The following is a 17,700-nucleotide window of genomic DNA, read 5'->3' as shown; positions in this document are numbered from 1 at the left end:
TAAACTTTGACTATTTGATGTGTGTATGAATTACATATCAGAAAGTGGCACTGAATTTAGTGTTGTCTTATCATGAACATCTTTATGATATTTGGATATATGGGATTTAACCAAAGCATGTTTTCAGTCCGGTTTTTGTGGTTGAAATCACTTTGTGTTAAGCTGAAAATCACATTAATGCTAAATAAAATAATAAAAATATTTACATTGTAGTAAACATACTACTAATATATATCTTTTTGTTTTCCTACAGGCTAAATTTTCTTCAGATGCATAATTATTCTCCTAAATGATCAAAGCAGCCCATAGTTTCCTCCTTCAAGAGATGTTTTCCAAACCTGTACCATTTTAGAGATGCATGCTTTGCTGTGTATGTAAACCAAAAGTGCTTTATACAGTACCAATGCGTGTATGTTGCGTGGCAGGGAATGCATGCAACACATACTGTGAGTGTGTGACTGGCTGAGGCAGTGCATGTTGTTGCAGTGGCATATCTGTGCTGCTGCTGTGCTCATGGCTCAGAGGAGGGCTGCTGGTGGCTGCTGCTGCCCCAGGGCGCCCGTGAATGAAGACAATGCCCGTTTCTGCCTGCTGGCTGGCCTCATCCTGCTCTACCTACTGTGCGGGGCGGCCATCTTCTCAGCCCTGGAGCACCCCTTTGAGCTGCACGCCCGCCACCTCTGGAAACAACAGCTGGATAACTTCACCCGGCGATATAGAGTAAACCTGGGTGCCCTGCACACTCTGCTGCGGCAGTACGAGGAAGCAAACGGAGCTGGGATCAGAGTGGACACGTTGAGGCCCCGCTGGGACTTTTCTGGAGCTTTCTACTTTGTTGGCACAGTGGTCTCAACTATTGGTGAGTTTTGAAGCTTTTTTTCGTTTTTCAGAGATGCTAATTTAAAAGTTCTTAGATGGTCCTAATGAGATACCAACTCCCAAATGTCACTGTTGATCAACTATGACCTTTAAAGCTTTGATTTTTTGTTTCCACTCTCCAGGCTTTGGCATGACCACACCAGCGACCATAGCTGGAAAAATCTTCTTAATCTTCTATGGTCTCATTGGCTGTGCTGCCACCATCCTCTTCTTTAACCTCTTCCTGGAGAGGATCATCACAATGTTAGCTTATATCATGCGCTGGTGTCATGAGCGTCGGCTGAGGTGTGCTGGAGTCGGGGTGGTGTCGAGCAGGGAGGAGTCATCCGGCGAGGAGGACAGCCTGGAGGGTTGGAAACCGTCAGTCTATTACGTGATGCTAATATTGGGTGTGGCATCGGTTGTGATTGCGTGTAGTGCTTCCACTCTGTACAGCTCCATGGAGAACTGGAGCTACGTGGACTCCCTCTACTTCTGTTTTGTGGCCTTCAGCACCATCGGATTTGGGGACCTGGTGAGCAGTCAGAAGCAGCAGTATGAGTCTCAGGAGGCCTACCGGCTCGGGAACTGCCTTATCATCTTAATGGGGGTGTGTTGTATCTACTCCCTTTTCAATGTCATATCTATTGTCATCAAGCAAACTCTCACCTGGATCGTGGGTAAGCTGGTTTGCTCAGGGCGGCATCATTCCTGTTCCTGCTCTACACCTGGCTGCCAGTGGCTCTGCTGCCCTTGCCTCCAGAACAAAAATCATAACCAGAGGCGCCTGCCCGCACACCTCAGGCAAAAACGCTTGAAACGCAACACCGTGCAGCCCATCTCCTCCCACTGCCCTGCAGGAAGACACCGCTACACGGAGGGCTCGGTGGAGACAGTGTGTGACAGCGAGACAGATGCAGGCGCAGTGGCTGACAGCGTGTATGTGGGCCGTCGTCTGTCAGGAGAGATGATCTCTGTCAATGAGTTCATGGTGTCCAATAAGGTGTCTCTGGCACTGCTGCAGAAGCAGCTGAGCGAAACAGCTCATCAGGGCCCACGACAGAGCTACTGCCATCAAAATGGATTCTCTGGTGGTGTGGGGGCCTTAGCCATTATGAATAATCGCCTACAGGAAACCAGTGTGGATAGGTAACACCATTAAGATGTTATTCTTGCGTCCATTGCTTTAGGTTCTTTATACTGCAGCCTTAATCCAACCTATTTCCTTATTGAGTGTTTTCAAGAAAGTAAATAACTTGTCCTCTCAGTATGTTAAAACCAAATTGTAAGAATAGAATAAATTTTTCTTCCAATTAGCACCTGTTCAGCACCTCTCTGAGCAATTTCAGTAGAAGTCTATGCAGATAGTAGCAGACCTCCAGCATGGATTCTGGACATCAAATAACTGAAAACATTTTGTTCTGTGTAGAGAAAGAGAGCAAAAATACAATTTAAAGAATTCAACTGTGAAGAGGGGTATGATGTCCTGAAGTGATTGGCTCATACAAAAGCAATCAGATGAAAGAAGCAGTGAAGGAGCACTCACAGGGGACTGTTGATTTAAGAGTGCCGCACATGTCCCCTGAGCTCCTCAATAAATATGGTTGTATGTGAGGTGGTAGTGAGTATTAGTGACATAAACACAATGTCTACAGTCAGCTCTTGTAGACAGTCAACTAGCTGCATCTATAAAATATTTGAACTGTGATTTAAACAGAGCTTCTTAAGCCTACTACAGATATATTTTAATTAGTTGATTGCTCACAATTGCCCAACTTGTTTCAGCAACGCATATCATTTAAATTCATAGTAATCACGAAAGAGCGCGGCGATACAGTTTTTTCAATAGAGCACTTTTAATCAAACGTGGCCTGTAGAGGACGTCCTTATGTCAGTAAGTGCTGTACAGATAGTCGCAGGATCACATAAACAGAGCGGTGAGTAGGATTCAGGCTCTCCTTGTCTAGCTTGAGGAGATCCTTTACTATGCAAGAAAACCCATTTTAATTAATTATGTGCCATTCTGTATCATCTATGCGTCAGGTTTTCATCAGTGCTTTAGATGATGTGAAAAGCTTCCTCCATACCTTAGAGATCTGACCAGAAAAAAAAAATCATTCATTTTCTTGTAGGGGTCACGCTCGACTGTTTTCAAAACGCTGTGAAAAATAGTTCTTCAGTGAATTATTGTGGATAAAAATACGACAAGTTGTGTCAGTCAAATATTCTTTATTTAGGTTTAAAACAATCCTGACATGTAACGTCTATACACAGAAAATATCTCACCAAAATAATATAACAATGCGGTATGATGCAGATAAAATGACCCATCCTGAAAATTACCCGTTCTGATGCTGTTTATTTTATCAACTCTATAAAAAAGATGGATAAGGCAGCACAGTACATATCAACCAACTTACGGGGGAAAAAAACACATTTCACATACATTGTATCAAAGAATGTGTTTCGAAACATGGTTAATATATAGATTATGCTTACTAGATGAAAAATGCGCACATGTAGAACTTATATAACATATATATTTATTGGTCAGAAAATATAGATTTTAGGGTATTTGGCAAAATTCTTTGATACTTTTAATTTGAGATTTTGGTTACAATCAAATTGCAACATGCTGGATAGCTCTTTTGATAATAATATATCAAATTATTTTAACAAATTACACATTTTCCAAACATTACTTCTATGTAGATCTTAGTCTGCAAGTTTAAAATAAACAAAAACGGCTATTCAAGAAGAGTTTAGATTATGTGTGATTTTTTTTCTTGACTAAATGTGTGTATGTGTTGAGATTAAATTAGTAGATGAAATATTTGATCAGTGTTTATTTGCCTGCCACTTTCGACCATGAGGGGAAAAGATGTTGAAACAAATGGATATATGTTAGCTGCACTCTAGCTTTTGGCCAGCACTGACAATGTTTCAGTCAACACATTTTCCTTAAAATTATTCTTTTATTATATCACTTCTTAAAATATCATCTTTAAAATAAAACCCTACATATACTCACATTCCTTATTTGATCCAATGTACAATTTCACAGTTGGCTGCTATTCACTGTCATTTGAAATAAACATATGTATCTTCTGTTCACTGAATATGAGGCAGAGGTTTGTTGCTGGATTGGTTTCTCTGAGTAAGTTTTACAAAACGAACTTCTTGTATAAATATAAACCATATCAGGCATTATTAGATCTATTTTTGCATTGTATTTGTTATTCTGCTTGCTGGCATGATGTAAACAAACGTCCTTGTCTGTTCATCAGCTGCCTTTTTGTCAAACTGCACACTTGGATCCATGGATCCTTTGAGATAAAAATCCAAACAGGCTTCTCAGGAGCCCCCCAGGCCCTGTACAGACAGGCAATTGAGAAAATAATGGTGAAAATACAGTGCATATTGAAGAAAATAACATGTCTTCTAATCGTTAAAATGGGGCAGATATGTCGTTTGTACTCACATTTGGCAGTGTGGGCTTGTGTGTCTCTCTTTGTTGATAGTAAGCAGAAATAATGCAGTTCCTTCTGTAACACAGAAGTAACAAGGTGTAATTTCCCAATACAGGGTATAGATGCGCGCGCACACACACACACACACACACACGCACACACACACACACGCACACACACACACACACACACACACACGCACGCACACACACACGCACACACACACACACACACACACATTTTGTGTCTCTTACTTGCTCTGTATGCCTCCACCTGGTGGTAATCCAGGGATGACAGTGGATGCGAGGACTGTGAGGACAGACAGCAGATCAGGTTCCTCCCCTCTGGCACACAGCTCCGCATAAATCTCTGTCAGATATTAAAGGAAAAACAAATAAGCACATTTGGAAAGTTTCTGGCTTACACGCAGCTTAAAGAATAAGCCTCCGGTTGTTCTCTAATTTTGTGACTATATTGTAAACAAACTGTCAACCATGAAAAGACCAAAACCAACAGTGTGTTAGTCCATTTCTCAGTAATTACAGCCCCAAGCCCATCGGTTCTTCGAGAAGATGTACATCTTTAAAAATGTGATACACATAAATATAGTTTCATTTTAAAAAATAGGTTAAATACTGCATTTGTTGGGGACTAGTTTTAGCTGTGGATTAATACACATTTGGAGCAGTGGTGAATGTTTACTGACAATACACTGTGTGTGGGATTGACTCAAAATAAATTACACTGCTTTACTGTGTTTTAATAGTTTCGGACAGTAATGGAGCACTTTGGCATGGAGGAATAAGATTTTTTCAGACTTTGGCTACTTGTTATTGCCAGTAGGATCAATTCATTGTTTTTTTTGGTCTTTTCATGGGATTTGTTTACAGCATGAAAATATAGCACATCATAGCCTTTAAAAGAATACAATGGAGAACTGTTAAAAGGAAGGTAATGATTGTTTTTGTATTAGACTAAACTGTTGCCCTCATGAACCAGGGCAAGTACAGAAGAGATTCATCTCAGTGCAATTCAACTGCAAACCATACACCTCAAGGAAACAGAAAAGTGTCAGGACATTAAACATTAAATCATGATGAATAAAGTCTCCAAATCCCTAATATGACACTACATTGCCTATAGCGTCCCTTGTGTATTATCTGTACACACACACACACCTGCTACTTTGGATTCCAGCAGGTCCTCCAACTCGGCCTCTTGATGTAATGCCTCTGCTGACAGCTGGGGGGCTCCAGGGAAGCACAACAGGATGATGCTGATGTTGTCCAAGCTGCCCTGTGGAGCGAAGTGGCGTAAGCAGAGGTGAATAATGATGGCTGACCTCACAAATGTCAACATAACAAACGGGAAATACTGGGTGAACAGTTTTATAAATAGACCATTTTCACCTCAATGTTTGGGCACCGGTGTCACACAGACGCAGTGGAGCAGGAAAATGTTAATGAACTGTGGAAGAAGCTGTGACATTTTGAGGTCACTGTGCAGATTCGAGCTGAAGCTCTGTTACATAACAGAGTGAAACTGATAGACATAATGGCCAAACATGTGTTTCTTTGACTCTAAAGAAAAGACAAGTTAGACAATAATCCTAATGTGTTTTATTAATTGCCTTGAGGTTCTGTGAACCCTGGTTTTAAATAGGGGATGGGTGTGATGAGGGGATGTGTTTCGCTTGTTAATGAAGAAATTAAATTATGTGTACATCACACAATGAATTGTTCTTGACAAGCTAATTCCCTCATTCTAATATCCTTCACTAAACACCCTTAAATGTAGCAGCTATCTATGAGTGGAGCTGGATGTGTAGTGGAATAATTATTTTACCCTCTTTGGTCTGAAAAAACATTTTACATATAAGGACGGTATGATGAGCAATTCTGTGTTCTTGAACATTGACCTTCAACCGTCTGACACTCAGAGTGAGAGTGGCTGAAATGAGTCCTCGTAGAAACCCAGAAAAATCCCATCTAACCTGTTCTGACACCTCTTCAGTCTATTTTTAAGGCTGTCTGTCATACTATTATAAAATGCAGCCACAGTCTAAATGAGACTGAACCAAACTTCAGCAGAGGTCACAGCTGCTTTGTCAGTCTCTAAATGTGTGCTATTACAGCAAATTTCTATATTTTTATTTTATATTATTTTATTTAATATTTTTATATTAACAATGGATCGCATGAGAGCTATGTGAAAGATAGTGATAGTGATAAACCCACAGAGAATTATCACCTGACTAACCTCACCTACACTGAGCATTGTAGCCTCTTCCGGCTCACTGTTTTGTTTTACTGCTGTCCAGCACCAAATGGCTGACAGACAGTCAGCACCAAGCTAGTGAAGAAAGTGGAACATCTAGCTACACAGCCAGACATTTTTCTCAGGAGTTGTAGGAGAGCTCCTTATCTGTTGGATGAGTAAATAAGCAACTGCTAACACGTTTGCCATATCACCTTAAAAGTTGAAAATATTTCAGTGTTGCTTTGCACAGATTACACCAACTTTAAACTTTCATGGCAGTGCCTGCAACCATGTGCATATAGAAACCAAATGGCAACGTGAAACCACAATGTTACATAAATCTTCACCAAACAAACTCATATTTACAAATACATATATTTGCATACAGTATGTAGAAAGAAATAAAAAGACCAAGAAGTTATTTTCATACACAAGAAAAATGAGAGGATCCAGCACATTTCCCAGTGGAACTCCACACTATTTAAACAGCAAGATACTTTAATTGATGTATCAAACACAAGATGTTCCTCTCTAATCCATCTATCTAATCAAAGTTGTTGGATAAAAAAGTTTGATATAAGAAAATCAACAAAAAAGAATTAGTTGAGTGAAAGTAACAATAAATAGAATAGTAACCTTCATAAAGTTGAGCTCTTTAAAAAGTGGAATGACACCAGCAGCCTTCAGATTAAGCCAAATCAACTCAACACAGCCACAGTGTAAGGGATTATGTTATTACATAAAATCCACAACCCATTCAAAATTATGTAACACTGTTACACTGAAATTGTGTTGTGTGTTTATAATCCGTTAAAATGTTTTGCAATTCAAACTGCTGAACATGCAGAAATGCATAAGGTGCTGGATCACTTTGTAGTTAAGAGGGATTAAAACAACATGCACACTGGTTTTAAGCAGCAGGTTCTGACCTTATAGAGACAGAGGTCAATGACTTGAGTGCAGACATCCCTCAGGTCAGTGCAAACACGCAGCCGGTTGTGGATGAAGGCGCACAGCTCCTCATTGCTGATGGTGTCCCACACCCCGTCGCAGGCGAGCACCAGGAACTCATCTGCCGGTGAGCGCTCCACAACACACACCTCTGGCTCTGGTGACACCATCTGCTGGGTGGGCGTCCGGTTCTCTGCCCCCTTGTAGCTGAAGTCCCCCAGAGCACGGGACACTGCCAGGGAACCGTTGATTCGTTGGATGGTCACAGAGCCGCCTGCACTCTCAATACGCTCTTTCTCCAGAGGGCTGTAAGGTTTGTGGTCCTCGGTGGAGAAGCAAACCTGGCCAGACCGGCACAGCATGGCCCTGGAGTCACCACAGTTGGCAAAGTAGATGTAATATGGTGAGATAAGAGTGGCCACCACAGTGGTACCACCCCTCTCCCAGCCTTCTCGGCGTGCCACAGAGAGCAGGTGCTTGTCTGTTTGCAGGAAGCCCTCGATGATGGCTCCTCTCACCTTTTCAGGGTCGTCCTCTGGTCCCATTCCACCTGTATGCATAATCAGATACAATGTGAATACAGTGCTGAATCCAGCATCCTATAAAAAAATACATCATTACATGAACAGGACAGATATTTGCACAATACAATGAAAAATGATCCGCCATGATGTATGTTTAATAACAGGGGAAAGCATCTCTCTCTCTCTGTAAGAAGAGCCTTTTCTCCTGTTAAAAACTATTTCAAGATCAGAATATCACATATAAACACCACGAGCATCACTACAATAAATCACTAAAGTCTATTCCCTGAAAAAGATAACACAGGTTTTCAACAGGTTTGATTAAATATTGTATCATCATTTCGTTGCATTTTCAGTTACATATTGTCACCTGTGGCCAGGATGTGACCCAGAAGGTGCTGGGAGCAGTACTGTGCCACCGTGCTGCCTGCATGACCATCGAACACAGCAAAGAAGCTCCAGTCGGCCAGGTCTCCACCCAGCTGTGGTACACAGTTGTGGAAATCCTCCATGTTGGCCCTCCAGCCCTGCATACTTCCCAGGGCATAGGTGAGGCCCCAGCGGGCGCAGCCCTCCTCTGCTAACTTGTCCAGGACTGGCCTGTCCAGGTAGGGGCTGGGGATGGCCTCCTCCTTCTCCCCAACCCCTGGCGGCTCTCCCACTGCTGCTCCTCCACGGCCCGCCTTGAAGAAAGAGCTGACCCGCTTCTCTGTCTCTTTCACCAGCTGCCGCATAAATGCAGGCATCTCCACGCTGCCTTTCCTGGCTGTCCTCATGGCTCTTGTGCACAGCTGATGTGAGGAGAATCTGCTTTTATCCCTGCCCTGTTGTTTGTGGCTGGGACGCAGGGCTGAGCTGGGCCTGATGCTCTGAAGCTCAGAGCATGGCTGCCTGAGCTGATGGATGTTCTCAGTGCTAGCTGCTCACCCCCCTCTCCCTGCTCATCTCCTTCCTCTCCTCTCTCCTCCCCGGAGACCTCAGTGATCAGCGCTTTCTCCTCCACTCATCCTTCCTCTCCTCCTTGTTTAGTCTCTCCTCTGTGCGGCTGTGATTTCACCTTCTCCCTCGCTTTACAGTGCTCTTCCCTCCTTCACCAGCTCTCCCCTTGTCTTGTTATTTTCCCCTGCCTCCACCGTGATTGGCTGGCTATTTGTGTGCACCAATCCCTGCCCAGCTTGCATCGCCACTGTCATGTCTGAGCTCACCCTACCTCACTGTCCTCCTATCTGCAGCTCTGCCCCTCCCACATCTGTGGTAATCTCAACCTTTGATCAGTTGGGATTATAGGCTGTGGATTACAGTACTGTCGGCCATTTAGCACACAGCGTGTGTCTGATGAAGAAGAGACACGGGAAATAAGTCTTATTTTCATCATGCACAGATATGATCCCTTTAAACTGATATTTCACTCTTATTCATTACACATGGTGAGAGCGCATGTACTGTACCTCTGCAGGGATTCATGACTGATGACACACCAATTAAAACTGAAACTGAAATCAGAGCTGCATTCATTCTTTAGTTATAAGTTAGATTGGACTCAGGGTTGAACTGTTTTTGCATCTATTTGACATCCTGTGTGCTTAACTTGGATTTGAATGTTATTATCATGTTTGTATTATTTTATCATTTATGTTTTGTGACTGATATTATTTAGGAAAACATGAAAACTTCGGATTAAACAGTTTTTAAATCTTCGCACTTGAATTTGTTTTTTTCCTTGTATTTAATGTGGCAATAAAAGCAAAATAAGTTAAAGGCCAGATTTGGTTTTTGATCCCAGGTGTTAAATGACCCGTACTTTTGTTTAAACTCCTAAACTCCAAAGAAAAAACTTTTATTATTCATATGTTTGTATGTTTTTTTGTATGTTTTCAATCCTTATACAGACAAGAAAATTGGACAATTCATTAAAGATGAAGGGGCAAAGATTGCTGCATTAGCTGTTAATATAATTTTGGTTTTATTTTTAACAAGCAGAAATGCAATTTCGGTTTTGCATGATTACGCGTGTCACCGCAACATGACTTACAGCTGTTTCATTTGGCACTATTCCCCTAATAACTGATTAAAGCTGTGTAGTCAGGCAGGCTCACATGGCTCCTCTCTGTAATTCTCCACGTACTTTGATTCAAGGGGTGGACACTCTGCCAGTCCTGCCACTTTAAACTGGTAGCAATGGATGGAGAAATTTAAATGTTTTAAATGTTAAATCAAACTCACTCATCAATATGGTCTTAAAGCAGCTTGGCACAGAGGTACACACAATGGAAACAAACCCCTGGGTTTGTGTGATATTTGGACATGGTGCATTCCTATACCTGCAAGAAGTGTTATGTCAAAATAAGCTAAAGATAACATCTTTATTCACAGCTTAAAATGTGCAGTTGGACAGATGAGTTTGAGGTCTTTCTGGTATGCATTTAAAATGTTATGAGTGAAGCACCTCAATCATTTTTCTATTAGGGTATGTTTCTGCTTATGATTCAGGCTCCATTATAATTTCATTAGTTTGTCATGAATGCTGCAGTATACAGCTGGAGGAGACTTACTAGCGGTGGCTCTGTTCCTGATTGGTGATGAATTTTACATTAGAAGCTGTTTCTCACTGACGTGGCTACATGTGAAGGCCTCTGCATCTGCAGGTCAGCCACCAACTGGCTGAGGTACCATGGGAGTCTCTGAGGGACAAGTACATGCAGATGTCTCAGGTTTCCAATTTGAGTGTGTGTATGTGTGTGTGTGAGTGTGTGTGAATCCAAACAGGGGGTATCCAATACAGGATAAAATTAGGCCAGCCAGGCCTTATATTGCTGACAGAGCTGGGGAGGCCAAAAAAAGCCTGGGGTGCAAGCCAACAGTGGAAGCGCAGGGAAGAGAGGAGAGCAAGCAGGATCAGCGCTGAAATGGCCACCAAACGTAAGGAATTAAATGGTGACAGCTTTCAGTAAAGTGAATCAGAGCAGACAGAGCGTCCAGCTGTCAGGTGGAGGAGGAAGAGAAAATTAAGTTTTCCCCCTCTGCTGGGCAGGTGTGACTACAGACAGGATGACCAGTCAAATACTGAGAGCAGCATGTCTTTCATTTGGTGGACAGGTGGACAGAATGGGACTCAATGGGACTAAATGAGACCCTCTTGCTGATTGAATGTTGTTGTTTGTTTTATTCTTAAAGGTCCAGCTTGTCCCATAAAAAAAGATGATTGATACGTGTTTTAGAGTTAGGTTATTATTATATTATACTTTTGCTATTAGGTTAAGAATTAGAGTTAGGTTATGCCACTCTTGGGAAATGACTTCATAGGTATAACAGCATAAGTATGAGTGTCACCAGCATCATGTCCAAATTTGCTATTGAATAAGAAAATCTGAAATATGTTCTCTTATATGTTTGCAGTTTTAGTCTATTGCATGTAGATTATCCTTTGAAATTAAAGTTGTGTCGTGTGTGTGTGTGTGTCTGTGTCTGTGTCTGTGTATGTTTAGGTGTAAGATTCCAGAGTGTTTGTTTTAATCAGATAATTACCTTGAGATTAACACTGGAGTTGGGAGACTCATTTAAAGTTTTGAGGGTTGAATACCTAATATCATACCGTGACTCATAGCACAGTTATTCCTTTATTTATTATTCATCTGGAAATTTACCTTATTAAAATGTTGTTGCATGTTTTAATTTAAATTCCTCTCCATAATGTACAGTGAGCTTTGTTCCTATCATTTTTCTTTGCAATCCTATGTCAAACTTTTCTCATTGCATATATTTTCAAATAGAAAAGGTTGTTTTTTATAGACAACATGTCATGTAGGTAGCTTTTTACTTGCTCATACTTACTTACTCATATATATATGACCATTCCAAACTCAAATCTCAAAATATATGTTTTTAAATAACTTACAGTCCATTTGCCTCTCATATTGCTAAAACTGCTCTGTTACAGAGGGAGTAATGTGTGTCATCACCAGCAGGTTTGTATCTAATAAAACAGAGGAAAACAGAAAATGATCTGAGTCATCTGAATGAATTCCTTATGTCTGTTTTCGTTGGTCTCAGGTGCTTTACAATCCAAAGTGCGTCAGATGACGGTGCTTTTGTTATAATTAGGCATCTCCACCGCAATTTAGTTAACCTCTCTTCACCCTTCTATCATCTATTTAAGTGCTCATTTTCTGTTGCTAACTTGCAACTTCTTGTGCAGTTGTGGACCTGGTGTATTGGCGGAACATTAGGAAGACCGGTGTGCTTTTCACAGGGCTGGTGATCAGTCTGGCCAGTCTGTTCCAGCTCAGTGTCATCACTGTGCTTGCCCACATCTGTCTGGGTGCAATGTGTGTCACCTTCTCCATCCGTCTCTACTATAAACTACTGGAGCTGCTGCGCTGGAACCCTGGGGTCCACCCATTCCAGTGAGTCCGTCAGCGTTGACTTACAGTAGACAGCGTTGGTCTGTTTTTACAACTTCAAGCCCACACTGAATGCTGCTGCAGTGCTCTGAATGGGTTGAAACTGTCAATCACTATGCACTTGTGGCTAAATGTACGGCTTTAGTTGTTTTGTATTACTTCAGCATTTAAATGTGGTAGATTGACACAGCTCTTTTGTGTCTCTGTTGCCAGGTCATATCTGGATTATGACAGTACTCTGACAGATAAGGAGACAGTGATGCTGGTAGAGGAGGTGGTGCTGCTGATTGCGTTTGCCGTCACAGAGATCAAACGCCTGCTTTTCATCGAAAGTGTGGTCGACTCCATTAAGGTCTGAGAGTGATGATAAAATAATGACAGATATAATACAGTAACAGCTCGAGTCACGAAACTCAAGTATTAAAAAACACAGTGTGCTGACAGCAATGCATAACACATCAACATCATTGGGCAGGTAGTGTATTGTAATCTTGTAAGGGCATGTAGCTATGAGCAGTTTCCCACTGTTTTAAATCAACTCAAATGTTTTGTTTGGTGTGGACAAACAAATCAAAGCAATGACCTGCTAAAAGCTGCATATTAGGGGTGTTGATTCTCAGTGAGATTGACAGTACAATCAACAGCTTCACATTACAGGGATGCATTTCTTAATTCATTTGTCAACTTAACAATTAATTTGCTGTGCTCTTTCTCTCAGTTTGTTGTGCTCCTGTATCTGCTGACCTACGTTGGTGTCCTAACCAACGGACTGACTCTGGTGATAACTGGTGAGTGCATGTTTACTCCTCACACTTACACAAGTTCCTAATAGATTTCCTCTGACTGTGTTTCCATAACAAAACAATAAAATAGGTTGTCACTGCCTTCCTCCAAAAATGACTGACGAGCGTTTTCTGATGTGCCACCTCTATGATTAAGGTCTTGTCATGTTTAGGTAAAAGTTCCCATTCAGACAGAGACATGTTGCTTTAAAGAAAGTGTTTTGATGAAATAGTTGTTTTATTAAAATAAACCTGTACAGTAGTCAGTAGTACTTCACTAATAGAAATCATTTCTTCTTTGTTTAACAGCTGTGATTGCTGTTTTCTCCATTCCTCTGTTGTACAAAAAGCAGCAGGTGAGAGTTTCACTTTTTTTCCACTGAACTTTTTGACAACATCATCAAACAGCAACACCCTCAACTCAAGCATTAGAAAAGATAAACTAGTAGATATAGATATAAACTAGTAATAATAAAACTTAACTATGAGTATGAAATTTGTTCATGAACTTCAGCATAGGAAATACAGAGTCTCTTTTGTTAGAAAAAACTAAATCATATTTAGTAAGTAAAACCATCTATGATGCCAGAAAAATAAAAGTTAAATGCAGAAATGCTTTGAGTGGACTGACATACCTGTCATTTTGGTGATAGGTGCGGACAAGGAGGATGGTTAGAGCTGTCAATGCTTTTGTAAAGAGAATCAAAAACCTGTAAGTAACCTGCTCCTTATAACATTTTCTTTTTATGTGCTCTTTTTGTTCTTTTTTTTCCTTTTACATTGTGTCTTGTTTTGTTGCAGGTGCCTCAGTCTGTATGATTCAGTGAGACCTTCTTCTGCCCCTGAAGCTGCCCCAAAACCTGCACCTGCAGCTGCCCCCAAACAGAAAGCCAAATCCAAGTAACTTGTTGGTCGCACATTAAAAGCACCCATAATTTGGGATTTGGAAAATGTTGGAATGGTACATCCTCTGTGGGGCCGTTATAGGGGCAGCTCATCTCCATTTCTCCATCATAATGTTTGTTTATGGGAGCACGATTTAACTGATACTGACAGCTGAAACAAAGCTGCCATTCACTCCAGGAGAGGGAGGGGTTTATGAAAAGAATTTTATTTACTGAGATGCTTTCTGTGTGCAGCGTTTAATATAACCAGTTCACACAGTCATCTACTCCAAGCAAGGAGAGAACTATCACTGTATTTTTTTTGATAACAGGTCTATTTTTACACAACTAGTGAGCACTGTGTTCCTGTTGAGCTGCATAATTATTCATAACTAAGCAGTGAAGCATTATTGCTGCTTTCATTATTTAGCATCATTCATTGTTAGCTGGATAGAATAAAACTGACATGAACATCACCCGTCATTAATTAACATTAATGGATTTGCACTTGTTAACTTACCTAAGTAACCTAGGTATTAGCAAAAGCTTTTTGAGCAGCAACTGCTTACAACTTTTATGAGACTTATATGAGAAGTAATGAGAACATTGTCCTCTGCTCTTCATGTTAACTGCATTAATCAGGTACAAACAGTGACTTCCTGTTGCTCTGGGGATGGTTAAAGTGATTAAAGGTAAAACGTGTAGCAACAAAACAAATCTTACAAAGTGAGGGTCCTGAAATGACCCCAAATGAATTTGGATCGATTAATAGTGCAAAAAAAACATGCTCTCATATTTTAACTGTTAGTTTAAACTTGCAATAACAAATGTTTTGGCCACTGGCAGAGAGCAACATTAGCTTTAATTTGGAGTCATGTTTGTGTCCACCTAAAGAATATAAGTCCAATATTCACAAATTTTCGCTATGTTTTACTTTCCAATGACTCATTGAGGGAAATATCTTGTACTTTAGCTGCTTAATGCTAAACGCTCCACTATGTCGTCTGACTAGTTGCTAACCTTGTCTGCCATTTGGTGCTAGACAGGCAGCAAACCCTTTCACTTATGGAATCCATTGTTAATATAAAAAAATTGACAGTAGTGACTTTAAGCTTGCCAGAATGTATTTGTCTCTTATTTCTCAAGTTGATCTTGACACTTTTGGAGCAATGGAAAAAGAAATGCTACTATGTTGTTAACATTTGCCAACATTAGTTCTCACCTTTTATCTTTGGTTTTAGTCTTATATCTTAACTATAACTAACGACACTATTACTAACTAACTACTACTAACTCTACCTTTTTTCATGAGGAAAGACCACAAACACCCTGTTTCAGTTGCATAATTGTGTGAACCAGTTGCACGATAACATTTCAGATGATAAAACTAACTACTAATTTACAGCTTTTATACCATTTGAAAAATATTGATCAGATTAGACAAAAAGCCTGTTCCTTAAATAAAAGATTGAGACACAAAAATGGGTTGATGGACTCATCTTGCGAGGCCATGTCTCACTTCAAAAATACACACCAACAAATGAAGCAACATCACAACATGCCGCTGACAGCTTGTGAAGAGAAAAGTGCTTGAGGGGCAGTTTGACCAGGAGGTAGAGGTCAGTGCCAAATACAAAAATATCCACTTTAGGAGGCCATTAAATTCCACACTTAAGACTATTTCATGGAAAAGTTATTATCCTGAAGGTAAAATCACTCCTATAACATGATGAAACTTACATTTGACTCACTTTGATATTTTTGTCAGTCCACAATATAACGATTGAATAGTTCCAGCGAGGATGTCTCCATGTCAACATTTTCCAAATCAACCAAACTACACAAGAATGTGATTGTTTCCAAAGATATCCATGACATCACCATAAAATTACACAAAACACCTCATGAAGCAAAATGAGGCCAGTGTTATATTTCATTTCACTGAAATATAACACAGCTTCTTTTTTTTCATCACATAGCCAAGGTGTAAAAAAGCAACAGGAGATTTGCATTTGCTTTCTGTGGGTTATGTGAACATTCAAACTTGGCCTGAATTCAGCCCCCACACACTCCTGTTGATAAAATGTCACTCCCACAAACTGTGGCATCAGCTGAAAGACCAACATAAATAGACTAGGGTTGGGTGTGTACCAACATGGGCTTGGGGGGCAAAAAAGTTGAAACTTTTCCAATGCTATAACTAACATGGGCATGAATAGACTCTCAATTATGGGTGAACTATTCCTTTACTATGACAACTGTATAGTTTTAGCTGCCAAACCTGAGCCAGTAAACTGTAAGCAGCTATTTCAATGCAGCTGTTTTACCAGCGAGCAACTGTTAGCATGTCAGATTAATGTTGGTGACCTCTAGTGTTCGGTGTTTCAGAATTTAAAACGCAGCTGTAATCAAACTAACATGTCTTAATGACCTGAAATTATTTACTTTACTACTTTGAATTGCATATATTGGTTGAAGCAGCTTTTAGGTCAGTCAATAAGGGCTTCAGTAGTTTATGTATGCAATGAAAAAATAAAATGGTCAACAAGCAAAAGATTGTCTCAATTAACCTCTAGTGGTATTTAGATCTGCAGATAGTTTTGTTTAATTTGTCCATGAAAACACTCCACCACCTGTTTTCACAAGGACTATTTCTTTGTTACAAAGTAGTCCCTGTGAACAGCAATGTCTATAGATTATCCAGATTTAACAGTTTCTGGAAAGAGGGGTTGCTGTTGAATTTTAATGTAATGTTTCAAACCTGTGAGCAACACATAAAAAATCCTCCACTGTGCTGAGGTGGCAGAAGAGACCTGGACAAATAAAACTAAAACTACCTGAATTAGTACTACTGCATTAGAAGTGATAATCTATATCTTTTTGGTTGAACTAACATTTTAAAGATGTACCCATATCACTCAAAAACAATATCCTTTTTACTACCCATTTTTTTTACTGTTGATGTGGAATTGGCATCTTTGTGATGTTTTTTTCTAGTTGTATGTCACGTAATACAACTGTAAAATGTGCACCAAAATAAAACTTTAATCATCATCCCAAGACAAATGCTTAAAGTGAGGCATGACAGGGCTTAACCTTCATTGTGCTTTGCTTTTTCTGTTATGGTCACTTTTATCTTTTGTTTCAGATATTTCTATAGGTATTTATAATTTTTTATTGTTGTTTCCTATTGTTATGTTGCTCCGCAATAAAATATTATTTACTAAAAATGAAGGTGAGTTTGCTTGGCACTCTGCACCCCCAAAGCAAATCTTAATCACTTTGTCACGTTACTTGTGTTATCTGTATTAACTAATTAGTTAAGACGTGAAAGTCTTTTTTTCACAGAAGGCATTTAGACTTGTCATAGTAGGAAAAGCATGTGTCACTAACAACATTAGTAAGTCCCAGTACGCCATGACAGTGTGACAGTGAGCCATCATGCACAACACCAGGACCCTGAAACTGAAGCAGCTAAACTGAATCCAGCAATCATTCATTTTATTATTACATGTCTGCTTTTCCTACGTCACTAGTCTAAATATCCTCTGTGAAAAAGGCCTATTACTCTT

At 40.2% G+C, this 17,700-nt stretch overlaps 3 protein-coding genes across 3 annotated transcripts; 2 read left to right on the top strand and 1 right to left on the bottom strand.

Annotated features, from left to right (window-relative positions):
* The first annotated feature begins 201 nt into the window (after window positions 1-201).
* LOC119895813 (potassium channel subfamily K member 13) lies at window positions 202-2,787 on the top strand. Its single transcript, XM_038709154.1, has 2 exons — window positions 202-859; window positions 1,002-2,787. The coding sequence occupies exons 1-2, from the start codon at window positions 475-477 to the stop codon at window positions 2,009-2,011; spliced, it is 1,395 nt and encodes a 464-aa protein (XP_038565082.1). The 5' UTR covers window positions 202-474; the 3' UTR covers window positions 2,012-2,787.
* A 284-nt stretch (window positions 2,788-3,071) lies between these two features.
* On the bottom strand, window positions 3,072-9,160 carry ppm1nb (protein phosphatase, Mg2+/Mn2+ dependent, 1Nb (putative)). The gene is made up of 6 exons (XM_038709155.1): window positions 8,433-9,160; window positions 7,517-8,088; window positions 5,507-5,624; window positions 4,583-4,697; window positions 4,340-4,403; window positions 3,072-4,230 (listed from the first exon to the last, which is right to left on the bottom strand). The coding sequence occupies exons 1-6, from the start codon at window positions 8,836-8,838 to the stop codon at window positions 4,213-4,215; spliced, it is 1,293 nt and encodes a 430-aa protein (XP_038565083.1). The 5' UTR covers window positions 8,839-9,160; the 3' UTR covers window positions 3,072-4,212.
* Window positions 9,161-10,908: 1,748 nt separating this feature from the next.
* Window positions 10,909-14,197, top strand: rtn2b (reticulon 2b). The gene is made up of 7 exons (XM_038707522.1): window positions 10,909-10,981; window positions 12,258-12,465; window positions 12,676-12,814; window positions 13,181-13,250; window positions 13,554-13,600; window positions 13,898-13,956; window positions 14,046-14,197. The coding sequence occupies exons 1-7, from the start codon at window positions 10,969-10,971 to the stop codon at window positions 14,146-14,148; spliced, it is 639 nt and encodes a 212-aa protein (XP_038563450.1). The 5' UTR covers window positions 10,909-10,968; the 3' UTR covers window positions 14,149-14,197.
* The last annotated feature ends 3,503 nt before the right edge of the window (window positions 14,198-17,700 follow it).

This window comes from Micropterus salmoides, unplaced genomic scaffold (genome assembly GCF_014851395.1).
Source record: "Micropterus salmoides isolate LMB-PRFRI ecotype aquatic unplaced genomic scaffold, ASM1485139v1 Ms_hic_scaffold_9, whole genome shotgun sequence".
In the NCBI taxonomy this organism is placed as follows: Eukaryota; Metazoa; Chordata; class Actinopteri; order Centrarchiformes; family Centrarchidae; genus Micropterus; species Micropterus salmoides.
The sequence above is the reverse complement of the archived record's forward strand: the minus strand, read 5'-3'. Positions and strand labels throughout refer to the sequence as shown.

What these genes read in the sequence shown, in the direction of transcription:
- LOC119895813 (XM_038709154.1), top strand. Translation starts at nt 475, where the DNA reads ATGTTGTTGCAGTGGCATATCTGTGCTGCTGCTGTGCTCATGGCTCAG. An exon ending in CACAGTGGTCTCAACTATTG is followed by an intron (nt 860 to 1,001) that starts GTGAGTTTTGAA and finishes TCCACTCTCCAG; the next exon opens with GCTTTGGCATGACCACACCA.
- ppm1nb (XM_038709155.1), bottom strand. Translation starts at nt 8,838, where the DNA reads ATGAGGACAGCCAGGAAAGGCAGCGTGGAGATGCCTGCATTTATGCGG. An exon ending in GCTGGAATCCAAAGTAGCAG is followed by an intron (nt 4,698 to 5,506) that starts GTGTGTGTGTGT and finishes AATATCTGACAG; the next exon opens with AGATTTATGCGGAGCTGTGT. An exon ending in GGTGGAGGCATACAGAGCAA is followed by an intron (nt 4,404 to 4,582) that starts GTAAGAGACACA and finishes TCTGTGTTACAG; the next exon opens with AAGGAACTGCATTATTTCTG.
- rtn2b (XM_038707522.1), top strand. An exon ending in ACTGACTCTGGTGATAACTG is followed by an intron (nt 13,251 to 13,553) that starts GTGAGTGCATGT and finishes TTTGTTTAACAG; the next exon opens with CTGTGATTGCTGTTTTCTCC. An exon ending in GTAAAGAGAATCAAAAACCT is followed by an intron (nt 13,957 to 14,045) that starts GTAAGTAACCTG and finishes GTTTTGTTGCAG; the next exon opens with GTGCCTCAGTCTGTATGATT.